Source organism: Colias eurytheme, chromosome 14 (assembly GCF_061535395.1).
Source record: "Colias eurytheme isolate Ceu_HAF_F1 chromosome 14, ilColEury1 Martin Lab GWU primary, whole genome shotgun sequence".
NCBI classification, from domain to species: Eukaryota; Metazoa; Arthropoda; class Insecta; order Lepidoptera; family Pieridae; genus Colias; species Colias eurytheme.
Window position 1 is genome coordinate 2,817,758 of NC_142993.1, and position 22,299 is coordinate 2,840,056.

General features: G+C 32.7%; 1 protein-coding gene and 1 long non-coding RNA gene across 2 annotated transcripts; one reads left to right on the plus strand and one right to left on the minus strand.

The window, feature by feature from the left end:
* Positions 1–1,467: 1,467 nt before the first annotated feature.
* Positions 1,468–2,283, minus strand: LOC149902740 (uncharacterized). The gene is made up of 2 exons (XR_016457475.1): positions 1,960–2,283; positions 1,468–1,636 (listed from the first exon to the last, which is right to left on the minus strand). It is a non-coding gene; the product is annotated as an uncharacterized LOC149902740 (long non-coding RNA).
* Positions 2,284–2,782: 499 nt separating this feature from the next.
* Pka-C1 (Protein kinase, cAMP-dependent, catalytic subunit 1) lies at positions 2,783–6,724 on the plus strand. The gene has a single exon (XM_090109194.1). It carries the CDS (start codon positions 3,112–3,114, stop codon positions 4,171–4,173), a length of 1,062 nt encoding a protein of 353 aa, XP_089965320.1. The 5' UTR covers positions 2,783–3,111; the 3' UTR covers positions 4,174–6,724.
* The last annotated feature ends 15,575 nt before the right edge of the window (positions 6,725–22,299 follow it).

Consider the following 22,299-nt stretch of genomic DNA (forward strand, 5'->3'; position numbering starts at 1 on the left):
ATAAAGTAGTTCAGTTATAGCATATCTTGATACCTACATATTTTGAAAGGTATTTTTATTTTTAAAGTGAAACTTTTATTACATCGTCTCAAACTTTTTTGTCTGTGTAGCGCATGTCGCGTGTATCGCGGCTGCCGAGTAGGTATACCTACTCGGCAGCCGACCGACACGCGACATGCGCTACACAAAGCAGTGTTCGGAACCGTTCGAACAGTTTCACTTTTACCGTGGTTTTAATTTACTGATATCTTTGAGCACCAACTTCACGCTAAACTGTTCCTCTTTCTTGATATAATAATATCAAAATTAAACCTATTGTAAGGGAACTCTCCCGTCGCGATGCTTCACTCTCCCGTCGCGATGCTTGAGGTTGGAGTCGAATTTAGAAAGCGAAGTGTTCTAATCTTATACCTACTGCATATATTTGTTCAAGTTAAGTAGTTACAATGGAACTCGCTGGAACTTCGTAGAAGTCTATCAACTGTTAAATTTGCTCTTAACGTTTTATACAATAAAATAGATTCTAATGATTTATTAGAAATGCTCTTACGGCTAAATGTGCCTGACAATAATATTATACACGGGCTCGTAGCGACCAACTCTTAGCTGCTTACCTGTACCTCGCATGCTTTTACTGCTGAACTCATTCCTCAATTCTGCACCAGTATATGATTTGTTTGTGTCAGGGATGGGAATGATAGGTGAAGAATGTAAGAGGTACCTAGAACTAAGAACATAGTGATAAGTTTAGAATTAAGTTTAATATATGTATGGTTTGGCGTATGCCGTAAATAAATAAATAAATAAACAATGTAGTGGCGTGTCGCACGCTCAATAATGCCTATAACTTATGTAATATAGCCTATACCTTATTATAATATAATTCAAATTTATAAAAAGTTGAAAATATAAAGTTTTTTCAAGTACCTATAATGAAATCATTTAATGGTTATATTTTATATGGTTTATTTTATTGTATCTTATTATACCAACTACCAAGTTGTTACAGAGGTTTTTGATTTTCTATCTTATGTAATGCACTTTTTTGCATTGCATTTATTTTATTATGTCCAGCCGTCAAAAAACTCTGTACAGTGCGACACAAAAGAGATGAAAATAAATGAGGGCGCCACCGTCGCTCATATAGCAACACTGATACTGCGACGCAAGCGATCTTGATACTATAGAATAAAAATCCAAAAATCTATATAATATAATCTAAAATAAATACCGCGATTTAAACCGTTATAATTGTTTCATTGTAGCAATAGTGTAAATTTAAGACAAAAATACATTAGTATTTTAATTGACCTACCTAGGTCAAATTTTACTTATTAATGTATTTGGAATTAGTTATTTTATAAAAATCGGTCAAGTGTTTAGACTGCAGAGGCGCACATAGAATCAAACATACAAACAAACAAGCATACATGCAGCTCAAACACATTACCCTCTTTCTGGGTCCGTCGGGTAGAAAAAAACAAGGCGATTTGAAAACCACATATTTTTATTTTTTTGTAGATAAATTTTGTACATTAATATAATTCATCAAAATCTAAATATTCTACTCCTTCAAAGGACTGATCATCACTCTGTTTCGAAGTACTGGCAAGAGGGTACTGGGCATCTTCAGTATCTGTAAATATGATACAGTAAATATGATTTTTTTCTTATGTTTTGATTGATTAATAGATAGATAGCTGTATGAAAACAGTTATCACTATACTTTGTAGTAAAATCTAAACTAGGTACTTTATTTGAGGCTGGTTGGATTGGATATAACTTCTTGACTCAAATTGTGCTGGTCGCACTATAAAAACTAGTTTTTGTTTACATACAAATAACCTCAAATTAAATTGCGAAAACGTAATAATCGCCATACATACATACATTAAACACTCGTCACTAATGGAATATTCTATTTTACGTAGTATTGAGCAAAAATAAATGGAATCTCACCGGTATATTCTGCTGTACGTTTGTAAACGTTTTCCAAATCAGTCAATAAATTTCCAGCTTGAAATTCGGACAAACACCGAATAAAAACTTTATACACCACATCACGGACACCGCTACGTTTAACCTTTTTCATGATGTCTCCTTTTTTATTTAAATTTCTTGTTCTAAATAACAATTTTATCTCAATAATTCTCCACTTCACGAAAAAAACAACAAATTTTTATTCAACTTGACAGCTACATTGCCAATTCAGGGTTGCCAGGTAATGAAAAACGAATTAGTTCCAAAATAATTAATTTCATCTCTTTTATGTCGTACTATATATATACTCTATATTAATTTTCTATCTTACGCAATGCACTTTTAAAGGCCTTGTATTATATCAAAAAACACGCATTATATTTTAAGGTAGGAACTAAGAATTAAATGAGTATCAATTCAAATATTGTTAATTTTTCGTATTCCGAAAGTTATTTTCTAATCTTGAGAGGTGTTATGGGATACCCGGATGGAACAAAGTTACTTTCGATTAATTTGTAAAGGAATGATAGAGAGAGGGACAGACAGAGAAACACGCGCACGCCGCGGCCGTACTGCTAACACACACACTAACTAACACTACAACTATAGCAAAAAGTAGTTACAACTTTTGGTCTTAATTTTTTTTCATCTGGGCTAGACGCGCCTTTCGCAATGCGCGTTTCAATAAAATATTGCTTTTAAATCTAGATATGTGTTTGATTAAAACTTTTATATCAATAAAATAATTTAGTAGAATTATGCAAGAATAGTAGATTTTATTTTAATAAACTGGCAACATTTTCATAATTGACCGCCACCCGTGAGCGAATTGTTCGTTCGCTCTCGCTCTGCCGATCGAGTTCAGTGAAGGAAGCCATTTTATTTCTTGTGAATGTGACGAAAAATTTTTTGGAATAACTAGTTCTAAATGTAAACGTGTCAATGTGTGCCTGCAATAAGTGTCTTTCGTGACGTGTGTATGTGCTGTAAAAATTAAGAATGCCTGTGTTTCAAATCGGTTTGTGTTGACCTGCCTCTTTCTTTCACGTTCGCTCAGACGGGCATCGATTAGTACAAGGTAGCCTCTAATAACGGCAAATCGAGGCACTGAAATAGCTTGTGGTGTGCGCCATGGGCAACAATGCTGCCACCGCCAACAAAAAGGTGGACGCCGCCGAAAGCGTCAAGGAATTCCTCGATCAGGCCAAAGAGGACTTCGAGGAGAAATGGAAGAAAAATCCTACCAACACCGCCGGATTGAATGATTTTGAGAGAATAAAAACGCTCGGGACGGGCTCTTTTGGACGAGTTATGATAGTTCAACATAAACCGACTAAAGAATATTATGCTATGAAAATATTAGATAAGCAGAAAGTTGTCAAACTTAAGCAAGTAGAACATACATTGAACGAGAAACGAATTCTACAAGCTATCAATTTTCCGTTTTTGGTGAGCCTTAAGTTTCATTTTAAGGATAACTCCAATCTTTACATGGTTTTAGAATATGTGCCTGGAGGTGAAATGTTTTCGCATCTGCGTAAAGTAGGTCGCTTTTCAGAGCCTCATTCTCGATTTTACGCAGCTCAGATAGTCCTAGCGTTCGAATATCTGCACTATCTGGACCTCATATATCGTGATCTGAAACCCGAGAATTTGTTAATCGACTCCCAAGGTTATTTAAAAGTAACAGATTTTGGATTTGCGAAGCGCGTGAAAGGTCGTACATGGACTCTGTGTGGTACGCCCGAGTACTTGGCCCCTGAAATAATTCTTTCGAAGGGCTACAATAAAGCCGTAGACTGGTGGGCTCTGGGCGTACTCGTTTATGAAATGGCGGCTGGTTATCCGCCTTTCTTCGCGGATCAACCTATTCAAATCTATGAAAAAATCGTATCTGGCAAGGTTCGTTTCCCGTCGCATTTTGGCTCGGATCTAAAAGACTTGTTGCGCAATCTCCTTCAAGTGGACTTGACAAAACGCTATGGTAATCTAAAAGCGGGTGTTAACGACATTAAAGGCCATAAATGGTTTGCGAGCACCGACTGGATTGCAGTCTTCCAAAAGAAGATAGAGGCGCCGTTCATACCTCGCTGCAAAGGGCCCGGCGACACCAGTAACTTCGACGACTACGAGGAAGAAGCCCTTCGCATCTCGTCGACCGAAAAGTGCGCAAAGGAGTTCGCCGAGTTCTGAGCGCACTCTTGGAGCCTGCGTACGGAAAATCCCGTGAGTAGGTGTTTTGTTTTAGTGAATCTTCCTTGACGAATGTCATGGAAAGTGATGAGTATGTCTATGCGACAGCTGGGGTGATTAGACATTTGTACCCAACACTGGTATTTTGAAGTGTTATTGCAGTAAGCAGAAGATAGAACTGATTTCTGATGTTTGGTGGCATTCATTTTGCTTAGTGCCCTATCAGGTAGACAGTGAGGCTATGTGCGAATCCCTGGATGATTGTGGATGTCGACTGCAGATAGCATAGCCACGAGCATTGTGAGCCCTCAATGTCAGTGCCATTTATTCAGCAATGGTAGTTTGCCTTTGATAACATTGAGATCGTTAGCTTTATTGAATTTTCTATTGTTTTTGTAATGTGGATACAGTGGGTATTAAAGGTTTTTCTTGCTGCTTTTAGAAATTGTCAAATACTTGAAGACATTACTTAATTGTTATAGCTATCACTTAATTTAGGCATTCTTATTTATATTTGTAAAGATTTTTCTGATAAGCTCTATGTTGCTTATTTAACAAATTTTCTATAACAACATTATTTTGTTGTTGATATTATCTGTTAAGCAAATAGTGAGCATATCTATTCTTTAACCTTAAACACTAATAGGAATGTTGTTTTGTGAATGTTTTAATTATTTGACATTTTGTTATTGGTTTTATTTAGAAAATTATATTGTTAAATCACTTGATATTTTAGTTAGGGGATAACTATGTACTTGGAGGAGAAAGAGATTAACTTATTACAATTGTATGTAGTGTTCAGTTGTGCAATTCAAGCTTGTTTGTGATCTGATGTGAGTAAAACTTTATTTTTTAAGTGTAATTTGTATAGTTCCTTTATTAGTGAATGTACAGTGAAACAAACGGTGAACCAGCTACAGTCAGGTTGTCCCAAAACCCATCTCTCATTAGCATCAATGTCAAAAAGCAATAACTTTATTCAAACTCATTCTATGTTCATAACAGTGTTCTTATATTATTATCAATTAAAATTGTAAGCACAAAACTATGAGAGAATTTGTGTGATAAATAAACTCCCACACATAGATGTGTAACTATGTATTGTAATAGTTAAATATAAATAGTTTGTATAGTACATGGAAATATGTATATCAATCTTGCTATATGAGCATTAATGCAGGAAGTGTCATCTTAATTCATATATGTTACTGAGAGATAGAGGTTTTGGAGGCTACAATCATAAACATCAGCCTTACGGTCAGTTTAACAATTCGATAGCTATTAGGCGTAGGACTTTGAATCCAGGCTGTACAAATATCATATAGTTATTTGTAGTGAATTTAACATATTGTGGTATGTGCGCGTATGTGTCAATAGTCATTAGTTTAGGTCCTGAAAAGGTTACTTAACTTTGCACATTCATCTTGTTAAACAATACCTATGGACTTAGAGTTACTGTTTAGGTTTTTTAGGAATTTGCAAGATCATTCATGTTATGCTGAATCCAAAGTCATATCAAAGTAAAGATAAACATCTTATCATTCTTAAATTGTCTCGCAAATTAGTATAGTACTGACCAATTTGCTTATCTTCATATTTAATCTTTTACAGGTTAGTTAAATAAGTTACCTATGTGTACTAATTCTTTAAATTATATTATTAGAAATAAATTTTTACTATAAAACAATGTCTTAACTAATGGATTTTTGAAATGTTATTAACATTCTATACTTTCAATAAAATATTATATAATTTTTGAAAGTTTATTTTAGTGCCATATTTGGTTAATTTTATATCATCATGAATTGTTTTACATTACCAGTGATTTGGCGCTTTGTATTAAAATCAGTATTAACAAACAGGATAAATATAAATTATTTTTTTACATAATATGTATTATGCAGTGTATAATGCAAGCATTTGAAATAGTGGGGAATCAATGATGGAAAAAAATGTTGGCATGAAATTATATTGAAAATTAAATTAAGAATTACCTATGTATTTCAAATTATTGCACTCCCACTGCATAGTTCAGACATTGTTTGTTAGTATTACAATTTACAGAGTTGTTTCTATACTCATGTCAAATTTAATAACCTGTTCCTGTTTAGGCAATACTTTTGATTGCATTATAAAATTTATAAGAAATTAATGATGTGTATTTTAATGACTATCATCATTGTATATAACACTAGAGTGATTGTGCCCCGTATAATATTAGGATATTAATTAATATTGGCTTTGATTATTGCAACACTTCATTCCATTAGCTTTCGACATTCACTCATTGCCATAATATATTCTTTGATCTTTCTAATGTGAACATTTTAGTTATTTCGTATATCACATTGTGGCGGAATGTATGGCGAGCTGTCTTTTATATCTGCATACTAATTTATATTAAAATGTTCACGTCTAGATCTATTATATCGAGTGCCTATAGCATTGAAATTCAAGTGTAAAAAGTCAGTTAATTTCAGTAATTATTTGTCACCATGTATTGATCTTCCATAAATTACGATGAAATTAAAATATCGATGTAACAGTAAAATATTTTGTTTCATTTTTGATGTGGTTTAAGTGGCTCGGGCTATTTTCGTCTGCGAAAGTGAGATCTGGCATCTGTTGCATTTGCATTTGGTTAATGTACATAATAAATGTAAATATGTGCACTCAGGACTGTCGAGTTGTATTTGGCAGAGCACGGCTATCGCACGTGGATTCGACCGCCGCGGCCGTAATAGGCGACTTCCTAATAAAGTGGTATAGTTCAGTCCACTTTTGCCAGTACGGAGACAAAGAATTATATGAAGTGCTATCATGTGCCGTTATAACAATTTTAGTGTGAACGGTTACATTACATAAGCATTAGATAATCTAATTTAAATTGTTTAAAATAACAGTAGGTATGAAATGTTGAATACCTTACAAAATTATATAACAATAAGTACTTAGGTATAGTAAAATTACGTAACCATGATAAGTCTAATATTTGGATACTTTTTAATTTTCACGGTAAACAGCGCGCGCTGATATAAAAGGTAGATAGAGCTGTAGTTGTCTCTAAGCACTTTGAAACATTGAGGGGATAGTTGTTATAAATGAGATTATCGATTTATCTATACTTGACAATGTTCATGTACATAATACATGGACGCTTCAATAGTAGTGGGCGATATACGTCATCCATTGATTTATGTTTATGTATGTTCTTTGGTACATTTTTAGCAGCCGTCACGGTCACTTAATGGTCATTTTACTAAATTTAGTAAAGCTAGATTAAATATTCAAGTAATATTTTCTTGATGACTCGAATACAAATAACAACTCCCTACACGAGTGGTCGTTCTCAAAAGTTCTCAAACTACAAGAGCCTGGATATTTATTTATAGAGTGGATAACTATTTGGGATTTTAGAAACGTGATTTATGAGTCATCAGCATTTATCATTACGATAAGATTAATATTTGTGTACATATTTTTTGTGTTTATTTTTGCGTAGGTACATGATAATTATTATTGTTTATATAAATCACGACCGTAAGTAAGCTGGGATATGTATTGTTATTCTTCATGTTTCCACTGTTATTTTAAAATGATACAGAACCACAGATTACTAAATAGTAAATATTATGTATCTACAAAGTACAAACTATATGTTACTGTAGAACTTACAATTGAAATTCATCAGTAGTATATTTTCATTTTGTTAAATAAATATAATTATTTTCAACATTTGGAGGTATTTTTACAACCAATATGTATTGGTTTTTAACTCTAGATTTTTTTTAAATATAAAAAAGGAAAAATTTGGCGAATGATCAGTAGCAATGAATGTTCAATTTAAATAATGGAGTTGTGCTGTAGTGAGTTAAGTTTTATGTATAATACAGGTATAACAATAAACCTACATTATCCGATAATTTTGATTGACACGAACATTATTATCGGACGAACGCATGAATTTAATCATTACGTGATGTTGGTGACATTATATCTCATAATTATATTTTCGATGCTGTATGGGAATACAGTAGACCCGCGCTATACCGACAATCGTTTTGAAGGGCCTTTTCGGAGTATCGAATTTGTCGGATTATAGGTTGCTGCCTAGAGATCCCCCTTTAATGCGGATGTTTTTACGCAAGAGTACCTACCTTATAATTTGACAAATTACGAATTTATAATAAGATAAGATGTTACAGGTAGTTCTATTTCAAAAGTTGGTACGAATCATGCTTCTTTGTGTTTGTGTACCTATGTTGGAACTAAATCAATATCTTCGAGTAGAGAACAGTAGAAGTGGCATTTTTTTTTGTACAAGTAGTACACTGTTCAATTATACATGATCCATGCGAAAATTGTCAAAAAATAGGTATTGAGTAATTATAGACATGTCGGATTATAGGGGGCGACGGATAGGCCAAGGGCTAGTGACTAGTGTAACGCGGGTCTACTATATAATAACCACGTAATAACTAAACTTACATATGACTTACATTGCTAGTGCTGTCACTTCTAGAATTCGTATTTCAATGTAAGTTCAATTAATTTTTTATAAGGCAAGGTGCACACTGTACCAAATCATATTAAAGTACCCACCTTTTTTTTTTTTTTTTTATGTTATCGGAAGGCAAACGGGCGGACGCACTGCCTGGTGGTAAGCAGGTTGCGTCGCCCATAGACCATAACAGAGGTTATGGTTGTTGCCTACCAGGATTAAGGGATTTGGAAGGAATTAGGGAGAAAGGGGTGAGGATGGGAGGGATTAAGGATAGGGGAGGAGAGGATGGGTAGGGGATAGGAAGGGATGTGGGCCTCCGGACCCCTCACTCACCGTACGGAACGCGACAGTAAACTGTCACTATGGCGCCGATATTCTGTGAAAACCTATCACTAATTTAAAAAAGTAAATAATAAAATAAGTTTTTATCATCACAATTTAGAGTTATTATGGAATGTTTTAATTTGTGAATTGAATAATCGATTGTAATTACAAAGCGTGTAACCTTGGTACAAGTTACATAATGAATTAAGTGAAAACATATACCTACTAGACAATAATACAATTCTGTTGTGTAGATAAGTTAATTATAGGTGGTAAATCACATTTTCATTATTAGAAAAGAATAAATTTAATTAGCCTAAAATCTCAATGACGTCAGAACAATAACTGGAGAAAGTATTCAAATTACTTGTATGCATACTACATTAATTATATTATACCTAAGCTTGAACGTCGCGTGTTTGCGTTGGAATAATCCTCAACTAATTTGATTAATGGTTTGCTGACAATTACATGCCGGGAAGTCGTAATAGTACATAGATAGAAATGTTATTTAACGATCTCCCCACGAGTCGGTTGACCACCATTCAAAGTATTATTAATCGTACTACAAATGAAACTGGTTATAATAACGAGAGAAAACCAATTTGTATTTAAAAAGAACTTACCTAAACCACCTAAACTATACTAATAATTATAATAAAACCATCTTTATTAACAATTAGCTGTGCCCCACGGTTTTGGGATAAATGGGCTATCTAACAATGAAATAATGTTTCAACCGGACCAGTAGTTCCTGACATTAGCGCGTTGAAACAAACTAACTCTTCAGCTTTATAATATTAGTAGGATATTCGTGAAATCAGAATTTGATTTACTAAATAAATAATTACCTCATGTATAAGTTATAACATGATTATTTTGCCTGTATCAAGATAAACTATAGGAATCTTAAATAGATAAAAATTGCGTTTTATAAGAGCTAAAATGACGGTATAGTTATCCCTTTACCATCTCCATATAATTGTAATGCATTGTAAGTTTTCCCATCTTAATATATATGCAAAACTTCAGGAAAATGAAGCTCCGGAAAGTAGGTCAAATTCAGTGAGTAAGATATGATTATCGACAGGCAGGCTAGAGAAGATGAAAATAATAAATAATAATGCATGCATACCTTTTAAATGTTTTAAATTAGATATTTTCAAATTAGTAAGGATAATATTAATATTTAGTCCGATAAAGTTGCAGCTGAAACTGAAAAACAAAAACAATAGATTATAGAATTAAAATTTCTACGTTCCATGTAAAGTTGGCGGCTAAAATTTGAATCATTTTAGACGACATGTGATATATTTTTATTTATTATTCGTAACGTTAATAAACAAGAATAATCACGGCAACACGCACTGGCACTTCATTGGTAAAGCAACTTAAACTTGGAAGTATGTACTATGTACATATATTATACAAGACATAAATAAAAAAAATGGTTAGGTATCAAAATAGTTTGTTGAATTTCTTATCTTTATTATCAATCAATCTATATGATTAAAACAATATTATAAGAAACAATATATTATTGTAATTGGAGTGATGTCCGGGTCCTTTACGAAGCAATGTTATTAGGTGGGTATCTAGGAAAACAAGAAAATGGACTTCGTTGTGCACTGCTTGTACCGAAGAGATTGACGTCCTGAAGGAGCTGCAAGGTAAGATATCTAAAAACATGTAAAATTTCAATTTTCACGTTACTATCATTTTAAATATAAAATACATAACTATTTAAAAAAACTCTTCTCATCAGGAATAATGAACATTTATAGAATATAGATCATAGATGTGCAGCTATCTCTTAATCGTATTTATTTATAGAAAAATAAACTGAACCCTTTTAAAAATAAGGACATTATGTAGTGTAGGTAGGTACAATGACCGTTCTAGTTTGCTTGAGATAAGAACGCAGGAATATAATTTGCGTCTTATTCTATACCTACACAATTAAGTTCCACAATATATTTCTAGTTTCTATGTAGGTACACAGTAGATAACCTTTAACTTGATAATATGGATGTTAATAATACTCATCGTGTGACAAAGTCAGTGGAAATCTTTGAAAGGAAATAAAATAAATAATTGTGATTATAGCAAAACGAAAAAATACAACACGTGAAAACTATTTACTGTTCGATTAGCGTAGTGAATAGGTACTTGGTTGAGCTCTCCATGCGTTTTTTCATTTTCAAATCGTCGATTTGAGTGTATGCGAAATAGAAGGTAGGTACCATATCCTGTAATTGTAAACACTTGAATAACCCTAATACTAAATTCTCTCATATTTTTATAAGTCTTGAATTTTAAAATGAGTCCAGACGTGCAGCCCCCCTAGACAAAAACCATTTTCTGTAAGCGTTAACGCCTACGGAAAAATCTAATTGTATGGAGTTGACATTTGCTAACCAGAAGTCACGTGATTGTCAAATGTCAACTCCATACAATTAGATTTTTCCGTAGGCGTTAACGCTTACAGAAAATGGTTTTTGTCTAGGCCCCCTGGAAGGAAGGAGTTAGTGCAGCCTTGAGTTTTTCATCAGATTCCGGTCCACTTAGAGTCACCTCATGAAGAGATTCAGTAAAGGAAATAGGTAAAACTGGGGAAATGGTAGCGTAGGTAAGTAGGTATATAAACATTTAATATAATAGTCAAATTACGTAACAATTCACTTTACCAAACAAATCTTTTGCTTCATAAATAAATGAACAAATAATACGTTATTTGAAAACGATATTAATTAATTATTTATTGTCTGGTTTTTGTTGTAAACAACAAAAACCAGGTAATCAGATTTTGTGTTGACGTTTAGTTCTGAACTTCAGGCGAATCCCTTTTTTGCGTGAACCAACGCTCGAATTTATTATTTGCATCGTAATTGGTTGACGTTCATAGTTTTCAATTGAATATATAACCATTTTAATCTAAGTACCTATATTTATATGTATTCGCCAATAACGTCATTGGCTACTTACGTCACTATTATGTACACAGCATTGTTATTCCCAACGTATGGGTAAATTCTAAATTGTTTTCAGAGAAAGATAAAAATAAGAATAGCAGGAGATTTATTATGGATTGGTTAAAAGTTCCATCAGTCCCCGGAATCACAGACACAATAGAAAATCTATTGTGTCGTGGCCCGATCGGGGCGCTCGGTGGTCAACATCGAGATAGTACATTCTATCTCGATGGTGGTCAATGGGTTGTTGAAACATATTATCTCTGCATAATAACTTACTAACATTAGCTTAACCAAAATCACCTCTGTCCCTATGTCCCTAATTTTTAAAACTACGCAACGGATTTTGATGCAGTTTGATAGGGTGATTCAAGAGGAAGGTTTTAGGTTTTAGTATATAATTTATGAAGGTACTAGATTTCCGCCCGCGGCTTCGCCCGCGTTTTCGCTACATTGTGGTAAAGTTTCATTCAAATCCATTCAGTAGTTTTTACGTGAAAGAATAACAAACATCCATACATCCATACTTACAAACTTTCAAAATACAAATACAAATAGTACAAATAGTATACTATTATATAGTATACTATTATAAAGGCGATTATAGTAAGATTATGTTTTCGACAAAGCGGGCGAAGCCACGGGCGGAAAGCTAGTAAATAATAATTCATGATATGAGTTACGAAAATGCTTAAATATGAAATTAAATTTGAATATTATCCAGATCCGGCCCGGTGGGCTAAGTGCATATTGCGCTTAAAATATTCTAGATTGGATAATCTGTGAGTTTATTCATATTATCTTAAAATAATAAAATAGCAGATGTTTCCTGTTTTCTTCAGAGTTTTATAAAATAAATTGTCGGGAGCAGTACCTGAGAGTACCTACAGATATTTACGCCACTGAAACTTCATAATATTAGCTTCTTCAATTCTTGAAATTTTTCGTATACATATATTAAGAAAATATATGAAATATTCGCCAGTTCAAACTCAGCGGTCGTAAATCTAAAAGCTAACAAGCCAGGTATGCAAAAAATGAGTCTTATCAAGAAACTGAGATTAGGTATACTATGAACATTATTAATATCTACGTTTATACTTACGTGTAAGAAATATTATAAACACTTAACATTTTCCTGTTTTCTGTAATTTGTTATAGATTAACGTTATGGAGTTAGCCTTGACCGTGGATCTGATAGGCTTCTGATTTACTTTGGTTTATGAAACTTAGGTACTAATTGTAGTTGGGTACTTACATCTTTATTGTAGGTACATACGTAGTAATTATATGCAACGATTGCTATATTGATAAGTACCTACCTATTTGTGTTTAAATGCAATGTATTTGACAGATTAGAAAATATTTTAACTTTGTAGGCTTTTCCGTAGTAAAATAATAAATAATTAGAAAATAGAATGCCTAAGATTATTCCATAATTGATTTTACACCACTAAACATATTTTCAAGGAATGTTCGGTGCATTTCGGTTTGAATAGTTACTTGGTTTGAATTAGGTATGTTTAAAATTCTCATTTGTTAAAAATTAATGTTTTTAATTATCCTCGTTCGTGATATCCAATTTTGAATCTTAATAACATAAAATAAGTGCCAAAATTATCTGAAAGTAGTGCAATATTTGCATTCCACTAGCTCATTCTATTCTTGATAGTCTTCCACGTCACAGCCGCCAGCACTTCCGACATGCGTGTTTTTGTGACGTGAAATAAATCGAAGTTATCTGTGCAAGATGTGCTATATGAACTATGAGGCTATGAACGACTTAAAATAATTGTGACATTTAAATAAATCTTTAATTTATTTTATACCTACAGACTTTGTCTATAATATAAAAATGTAACGCTAAATTTTTTGCCAAGCGCAAATCTAGAGAAAAGCTGTACCGATTTCGTTAATTCTTTATAATATTCCTTGACTTGAAGTACGATGATCGTTCTTATGGAGCATATAAACGCAAAAATATGTACCACGGGCGAAGCAGGGGCGAACCGCTAGTTTTTTATACAGGGATGTCTCACTTAACCTGGTTAAGTGAGACATCAACTATCAAGGGACCTGCAGCAATGTTGTTTCACTTATAGAGGTATTCCACTTACCCAGTGTCTCAGATATACAGGTATAAATAAATATCTGTCTCATTTACAGAGGGTTCCATTAATAGAGGTGAGAATACAGGTTATTTCAGTTAAACAGGTGCGATCATTAAATATATAATAGGGTAGAATAAGAATGAGTAAACAAACAATGTTATCTCAGTTACGGAGGTTTATGCATATAAAATTTACTCGCTGTCTCAGTTATAGAGGTAACTATGATGATAAATCGAAAGAACAAATCCCAGATATAGAGGTTTACCTCGTCCCACTAACAGAGGTAATTCAGTGCCAAAGTGTTGGGACCTCAGCATGAGTTCCAGTTATGGAGGTTTCTCACTTATCCAGGTCCCACTTAACCAAGTTTCACTGTAAATGAAAAAGGATGGGTTTATTTCTGTGACCTTGTGAGATGAAATAAGAAAAAAGTAAGTAGGTATATACTTCTATAATTACTTATCTACCTATTTGCTAGAGAACCATAACGAGTATTGTGTAGTGTCACTAAGAATGCCTTTAATTAACAGTTTACGAAGCGAGGATGATAACATATTTTCGTTATCGTTTTAGTTATTTATCTAAATATTTAATTGTATTTTGTAGGTTTGTAGGATTTTGGAATACTATGTTTAAAAATCCAATAGATAGTTTTAGAAAAAAACATGAGATAGGTAAGTATTTATGAGCCAGATAGTTATAGAATTTCTACATTTCTTTCTCTGGATTACAATGCAAGGAAGGAGAAAGTTGGTCAATAGAAATTTCATTTCCATTTGAATACTTCGATAAAGGATATGATAAAGAATATCTATTGGTTTCAAATGGCTACGCTTCTGATTTTGTAGGAGTAATATAAACGAAAATTTGTTGTTCAATGATCTAAAAAATGCAATAGTTATTTCATGTATTTTTGGAATATCGGTTGTGTAAGTTGGCATGCGCAGGGCAACATTCGCATTCAAGGTCACAAGGAAGCAATTCGGTTATGTTAATACGAGAACTTCCGCAGTTTTGCGGCTCACACGAGAATTTTAGCACTATTTTTTAGTTTTAGTGTGACCTTTCTTATAGAGGCAATAACGTTATAACTTATAAGGCTATTCTGTCCGACGTTTGCCAAATTAAAGCAATCCTTGATGGATACGAATATAATTAATAAGTTAAAAAACAATATTATACATGCAGTTTTATATGTTAGTTGTTACGTCTAAGTAAGAATTAATAATTCTTGAGCTTCAGTCTATAAAAGTATGAATTTATTTTCAATTTATACATAGATACATCAGGGGTGAATATATAAATAAATAACATCCACGATTGTTTATTTAAATCACAATTTCTCCACGCATAAACAATAGACCGAACGCGGCACTCAAATATTCAGAGACCCAAAATATAGTATTGATCAAAACCGTTTACCAAGTCACATGAAGTGTGAATAGGCAGAGTACATTTCTATAGAGTATATAATGTAGTATGTATAGAGTATAGAGCGCGGCCCAAGTGTCGTTAATGTATTTGGCGTTATGTAACAGCTGGCTGTAGAGAATTCTATTATAATGAAATATTTTACTCGCCTGATGGTGACATTGAAAAGAGTTTTAAGGTTATCTTTTGGATGGCGTTTGTTTCTTTTATTTAAGGGTGTGTCTCGTCTTTCTGTTTGTTTTACTTCGAAGTTCGAACATTCCGAAAATAAAATATATGTACTTACTACTTACATATTTTTAATATTATCTACCTGGATTGAGTTCTTTTTTGTAATATATCCTGTGGAATCATTTAAATGTAGCCCATGTATTTTTCTATTAAAATCTTCATCATATTAATACATTTACAATAATTTACAATTTTTTAATTTACAATAATTATACATTTTATTTTATTCGTTAAAAATATTTTTGAATGCTTCTCGTATTATTAAATGCATGTAAATGCATAATTGAGTAGGATGCATCGTCTTATCATCTATGAAGCTTAATAGTATCTACGATTTAATTTGTTTTCTTAAATTAAAAACCTTAGAATTATGTTAGAATTTCTAATTTAATTATTTTCTTATGATGAATACCTCGACACTCTTAACTAATACATTTATAAGATAAGGAATATAATATTTTATAGAGTTTATAGATATATAGACGCAAAAAATAATTATTGTCTGATTTTATGACATAATTACATAATATTATGCTCGTTTGATAAAAAACGAAATATTAAAACGTATTTCGCGAGATTAAATGATAATACATAATTTGAGATAAACATTATAAAGTTTATCTTTCTGTTTAACAAAGTGGGTCTAAAACAAAACATTATGAACTTAAATAGATTTTTTAAACAACCTGATAATAATTCGGATTCCGGCGTTTGTATGAAACCTATTACTTTGTCTCTGATAATATCTGTTATCGCTTTCTGAATGAAGGCGAGATAATTTAAATCTTATTATTGAGGCATATGGTAGAAAATAGAGTGAATAATTTTCACTCTAATATATGGTAAGGTGAAGTGCACATTATATCACTATGTATAACCTGGAAGTTAATCTCACACCTAGCTTTTTAATTAATTAATCTGCAACTTTAGACTCAAGTTTAAGCGACTCGCATTTTATTTTATAATTTGAATAAAGAACTTTTTAACAACATACGCAGTCGGTTATCTTTTACCTAGATAAATATTCGAGAGTTTTTCTACAACATTGTTAACAGACTAAAATTAATTAAGATTTTTCAAATGTTTTTCCCATAAGTCAACGATAAACTTATCTACGCGAAGCCTAATAAAGGTAATAGCACAGTATTACAATATTTCCTATGGTAATACTGTGGTAATAGTCATTACTCATTAGAGTCAAAAGTTCGAATTATTCCCAAGAGCGATACCAGCTGCGATACTATAATATTTAAATTTTAAACACATTAGAGTTGGTATGAACAAAAAGACAATTCTTTTTCCAAAAGATTTATAAGATTTTGTCGGTGAAAAGATATTATATATATTAAGGTCAGCAGAAGAATAGTTGATAGATATTTATGTACAAACTTATTAGTTATTTTTACGGTCAGGGTTAACGGAGTAAAGGGCAAACTATTCATTCGAAAGATAAATTTAAAATAACTTATCATTTTTAATATTATCAAAACAATATTGTAATCGGACATGTGTGATCATTCATAATTACTGTTTTCCGGCTTGATGACAATATTGCCTGGAACACAATATTACTGGACAATATTACCAGTTTTAAACAGCACTGCAGGTGTAGATCTGACAATAATCTACAACACTTGAACGATAGTAATTATCTTTTCGTTAACTGCTGAAAGTTTGTAAGAATCAGGTAAAAATGCTCTTAAAATTTTAGGTAACTTTCCACGCTGATTTTGCATATCCTCTCAAGATAGCAATTACTCACGTATAAAGAAACGGAAGGTTTGTGTTTAATGAAAAGTGTAGCTGATTGTATCACAATGCGCAAAACGTCTGATCGTAGTTTTATTTATCCGTCCTTTATGTCTCACCAATGTTACGAGTTGAATGCACGTATTCGAGATTAGGGCGTGACTGAGGAACCCGCTATCAGTGATAAGGTACACGAAATGGCTACCGAAACGCTAACTTTATCTATTAAACACAGGTCATATTTTATCTTAATTAGTTATCTTTTTAAATTATTGGACGATTTACGTTATTGCTGTGATTTTCAGATTTATGCTGAACTGAAGTAAAGCCCGTGAGCTGTGCGATGTTTGGTCTGCAGTTTGGTCTTCATCCAATGTATCACTCTGTTGAAGCTTTATTTTTGCGCCAAATGTAACTCTTGTTGTTTAGTTTACGTCCTTTGCCAATTAATATGTAAATATATTTTATCAGTAGTTAATATCCTTTGAAATATAAGTAAAATTCTGCAACAACTGAATTGATTCCAATAGTAGTAGTAGGCTATACATTATAACTATAAAGAGTATGTAAGTAATTATGTTTTACTAGCGGTCCGCCCCGGCTTCGCCCGTGGAACATATTTACGTTTTCTCTACATAAGAACCATCCTCGTACTTCAAGGAATATAATAGAAAAGAATTATCGAAATCGGTTCAGCCGTTCACACGTGATGCCGTGACAACGCGAAACGGGTGCAGAGTGCAGACCCGCCGCCTTTTTATAGCTCCCGCCGCGAAGCGCGTCGAACGCGGCAACTGATACACAAAAATAATCCTTATGACATGATTCTGTATTCACGCGCGATGACTTATAGCGTATTTCATGTATAACTTTGGTGTTTCTACACCGATTTACATGATTCTTTTACTATAACCTGCCCAGGAGTATGAAGAATAATTGTGCCAAATTTGGTTAAAATCCGTCGTGTAGTTTCTGTTTCTATAGCGAATATACAGACAGACAGACAGACAGACAGACAGACAGACAAAAATTTTACTGATTGCATTTTTGGCATCAGTAGCGATCCCTTATCACCCCTTCATAGTTTTTTTTTAAATATATTTCATGTACAGAATTGGCCTCTCTACAGATTTATTATAAGTATAGATAGATTATCCCGGATCCAGTTGTATTCAACCAGCCAGTTATAAATAAAAAAAAGCTTGCATTTATTCGTATTTCAGAACGAATGTTTGAGGTGGGTGTTCAGAACGAATGTTTGAGGTGGGTGGTTACATCAGCTGCATTCAGCTGTAAACAAGTAAAGCTTTTAGTAATGATCTACATTCGATACCGAATTAATTAACACGTGCGCACGTGAACGTTCTGAAATCCTGCTAATGTATATTTGATTTTTTTTTGTTACATTTCGCAAATACGTAACTTTTAAGTTGAATATAATATGATTATATAACTTAATACGTATATTAAAAAAGATGAATTTTTATTATAAAACAAAAATCATTCCGTCATAAACATAGTCAGTTATATTTAAAAAAAATCTTTAATAAGAACGTTAAATTAGTATTCAATGCATGAAATACATTGAATAGAATCCAATTATAGATTGATTCAGTTCAATTCGCAATGGATGTTTATTTTCAGAGATTTTCATTATATTTCAACGTATTTACATTGGCAGAATGTGTTTGTCATTTTAAGATGAATGTAAACTAAAATTGACTAAAACGTTATCAGCTAGTTACACTGTTCTGAGGCAGTTTATCTCGTTGCCTGTTGTCTAAAGATTGATATTTCGTTATCGAATGCGATAACACGCTCATTTACATCAAAACACTCGAGGTCACAAATATTACATTATAATATATTTTTTGCGAGGGAACGTTCTCGGTTTTTAAATTATAGTCTACTAGGTTTCCGCCCGCGGCTTCGCCCGCGCAGTCAAAGAAAAACCCGCATAGTTCCCGTTCCCGTGGGATTTCCGGGATTGCGTCATTTTCCCGGGATAAAAAGTAGTCTATGTCCTTTCTCGGGTATCAAAATATCTCCATACCAAATTTCATGAAAATTGGTTCAGTAGTTTAGGCGTGATTGAGTAACAGACAGACAGACAGAGTTACTTTCGCATTTATAATATTAGTATGGATAATATATATTTAAGCGTTAGTTGATTACTAACACTTAAAACATTACCTATCCATCGAGTTTTTTTCATTTCTAATAAACAATCTAATTATTCTAGAAACTTATAATTTTTTTACAGTTTTAACATCACAGCTTGACCGTGCGCAATTTTATTAGTAGGTACCCATTGGTGCCATACATTTTCAAAATATAGGTATCGTACCAATAAGCGTGACACTAGAATTTTAATATCGTCATTAAGATCTGTATCAAACCAATGTAGCCTATGCCTAGTATTAGTCATAAAACCTTTACTGATTACAAATTACGTATTATCGTAATCACACTTTTGATTTTTCTATCAAACATTTTTTTTAATAATTATTGGACGTAATATTTCGTATGACGAATTTAAAATTACAAGTAATAGGTATATTATTGAATTATCCAATTATTTAGATTGAAAATACCTTTGTTCAAGAATCTTTCTTCGTAATTTCAGTACTGGATAACATACTAGATTATTTATAGAAACGTCGTAACTCTCCAAGGGGAATCCTCTTATAAAATAGTCCATTTAACCTTGTTATAAGTCAAACGGTCATGGATGTTTATGGCTCTGCGAGGTACCTAATTCTGTTCAACTTTTAACGGTTGTCTGTTGCAGACACATAATATATACATAAATACCTATGTGATATGGTGATACAAAAATTTTGAGCCATGTACGTGCTGCCATACATATTTTATATTTTATCATAGGTACAATATTAAAATGAAAACCACTATTTTTATTTACCACAGCAATTTCTTTATACTATTTTAGAAATTATTCCTATGTCTTCAATATCAGATCAAATATGGAATTACAAAAAGATTGTACTCGTGCAAATTTTAGTTCCACTGAAATTCAGTTGTAGGCTTGACCTTGACCAAGGTTATGGTTAACCAATCAATTTGAAGCTCTTTTATGTGTACATGTACCTACATGGCTATATTTAGTTTAACAGTTTTAATAGATTTTTAGAGAATTCGATTTTTAAATTAATAATTTCATTATTATAAATTTATAATAATAAAAGTTATAACTTGTTCAATAGTACATAATGAAACCATAGACCAGAAATCTCACGACCACTTTATTCCGACGCGGACGTAGTCTATGACAAAAGATAAAAAATGCATTACATTCCCGCGCTTTTCATCTGTCAAATAACGTTTCCAAATTCAAATCAACCTCGACCACGGCCGTGGCGCGAACAAACAGCATACGACCTGCAGTTGACAAACAGGAAAACTCTAATTATTATTGGCCATCAGTCACCATGTGTTTGTAATTTCATAATGCATTCAAATTACTACCGTCGTGATACAGTTATTGAAGGCAATATTATTATTTCCCCCTTTTAACAATAGCGTAACTACATATACTTAGTACCTACCTACAAGAAAAGATGTGGAAACGTTTTGTTGTGGCGATGTTGAAATTAAATTAATATGTTTTCTTTACATTTCAGCATGGAACGAATTATAGGACAAAGGCCTTTTTTAGTGGGGAAATCTTGCATAGATACCTGATACCCACGGCCTCCGGGGAAGGGGCCGTGGGTTATGTCGGATTCCTACCGACCAAAACCCCACTGTGTTCCGTCAAGCCGCATCAACGACAGGGCCACGGGTATGGTAGAATTCTTCCGTGACCATAGGATAAAGGCCTACTCAAAGGCCTACTCTTCTGTTATTTTTTGGTAATTTTTATTCCATGTATTTAGTTTATTTGAAAACTAAAATATTTTGGGTAAAATGGATGATAAAATAAACGTTTTATTTGAGACCGAGAAATTCGTGATGCAATCATGAATCCAAATGTTTGTATCGTGGCAGATTACTTCGAACTGCGTCATAGCCAGACTGTATAATTTCGTTGTTCCTTGGTTGTTTTTTTTTAGTAGCAGATTCTGATATATTGCCTGGACTCGTCCGCGCCCAAACATTGAAAAGAATTACTCTTGTTTTATCTAGTGAAGATATCGTAGGCGTAGTTTATTGTTGTCGTGTGATGTAATTTCAGGTCTATTTTTACTTTTATCTTTGTAAGTGTGAAAAGCGTATTTTTGTGTCATACAATATACTAAGCTACTCCAAAACGTACCTTTTCATTTACTTTTAAATAAGCCTGTTTATTTAGCTTTAACTTCAAATATTTCTATACAATTTCACACAAAAAGTCATGTTTAGTTAATGTATATGTACTTATTAAATTTCGTTTATAAGATAATGTTTTCAGTATTTTTATTCATGTCATAAATTCTATTAAAATTCCAATACAACATATTTGAAGTCAACCAAATATTTGAAGTAAATAAATCTATAAATAGGCCTGTCGATATCTTTTAATGCTACAAAGATCTTATCAGATCGACGGGAAATACTTTTGGCGAACATAACCGTTTATGCCGACAAATAAGCCCAGTTATTGATGTGTATTTCGAAATGAACAAATTCCATGATATTGGGTCACGCAACTTGTCGTTTATCTACAGGCGAATGAACTGTTTCTTGGTAAATCCATGGATAATTTCAGCGAATTTATTGACATGTTTGTTCCTAGTCCAACTAATATTATAAACGCATGTGATTGTAAACACGTTTCAATGTGTGTGTGTCAAATATGTTTAAC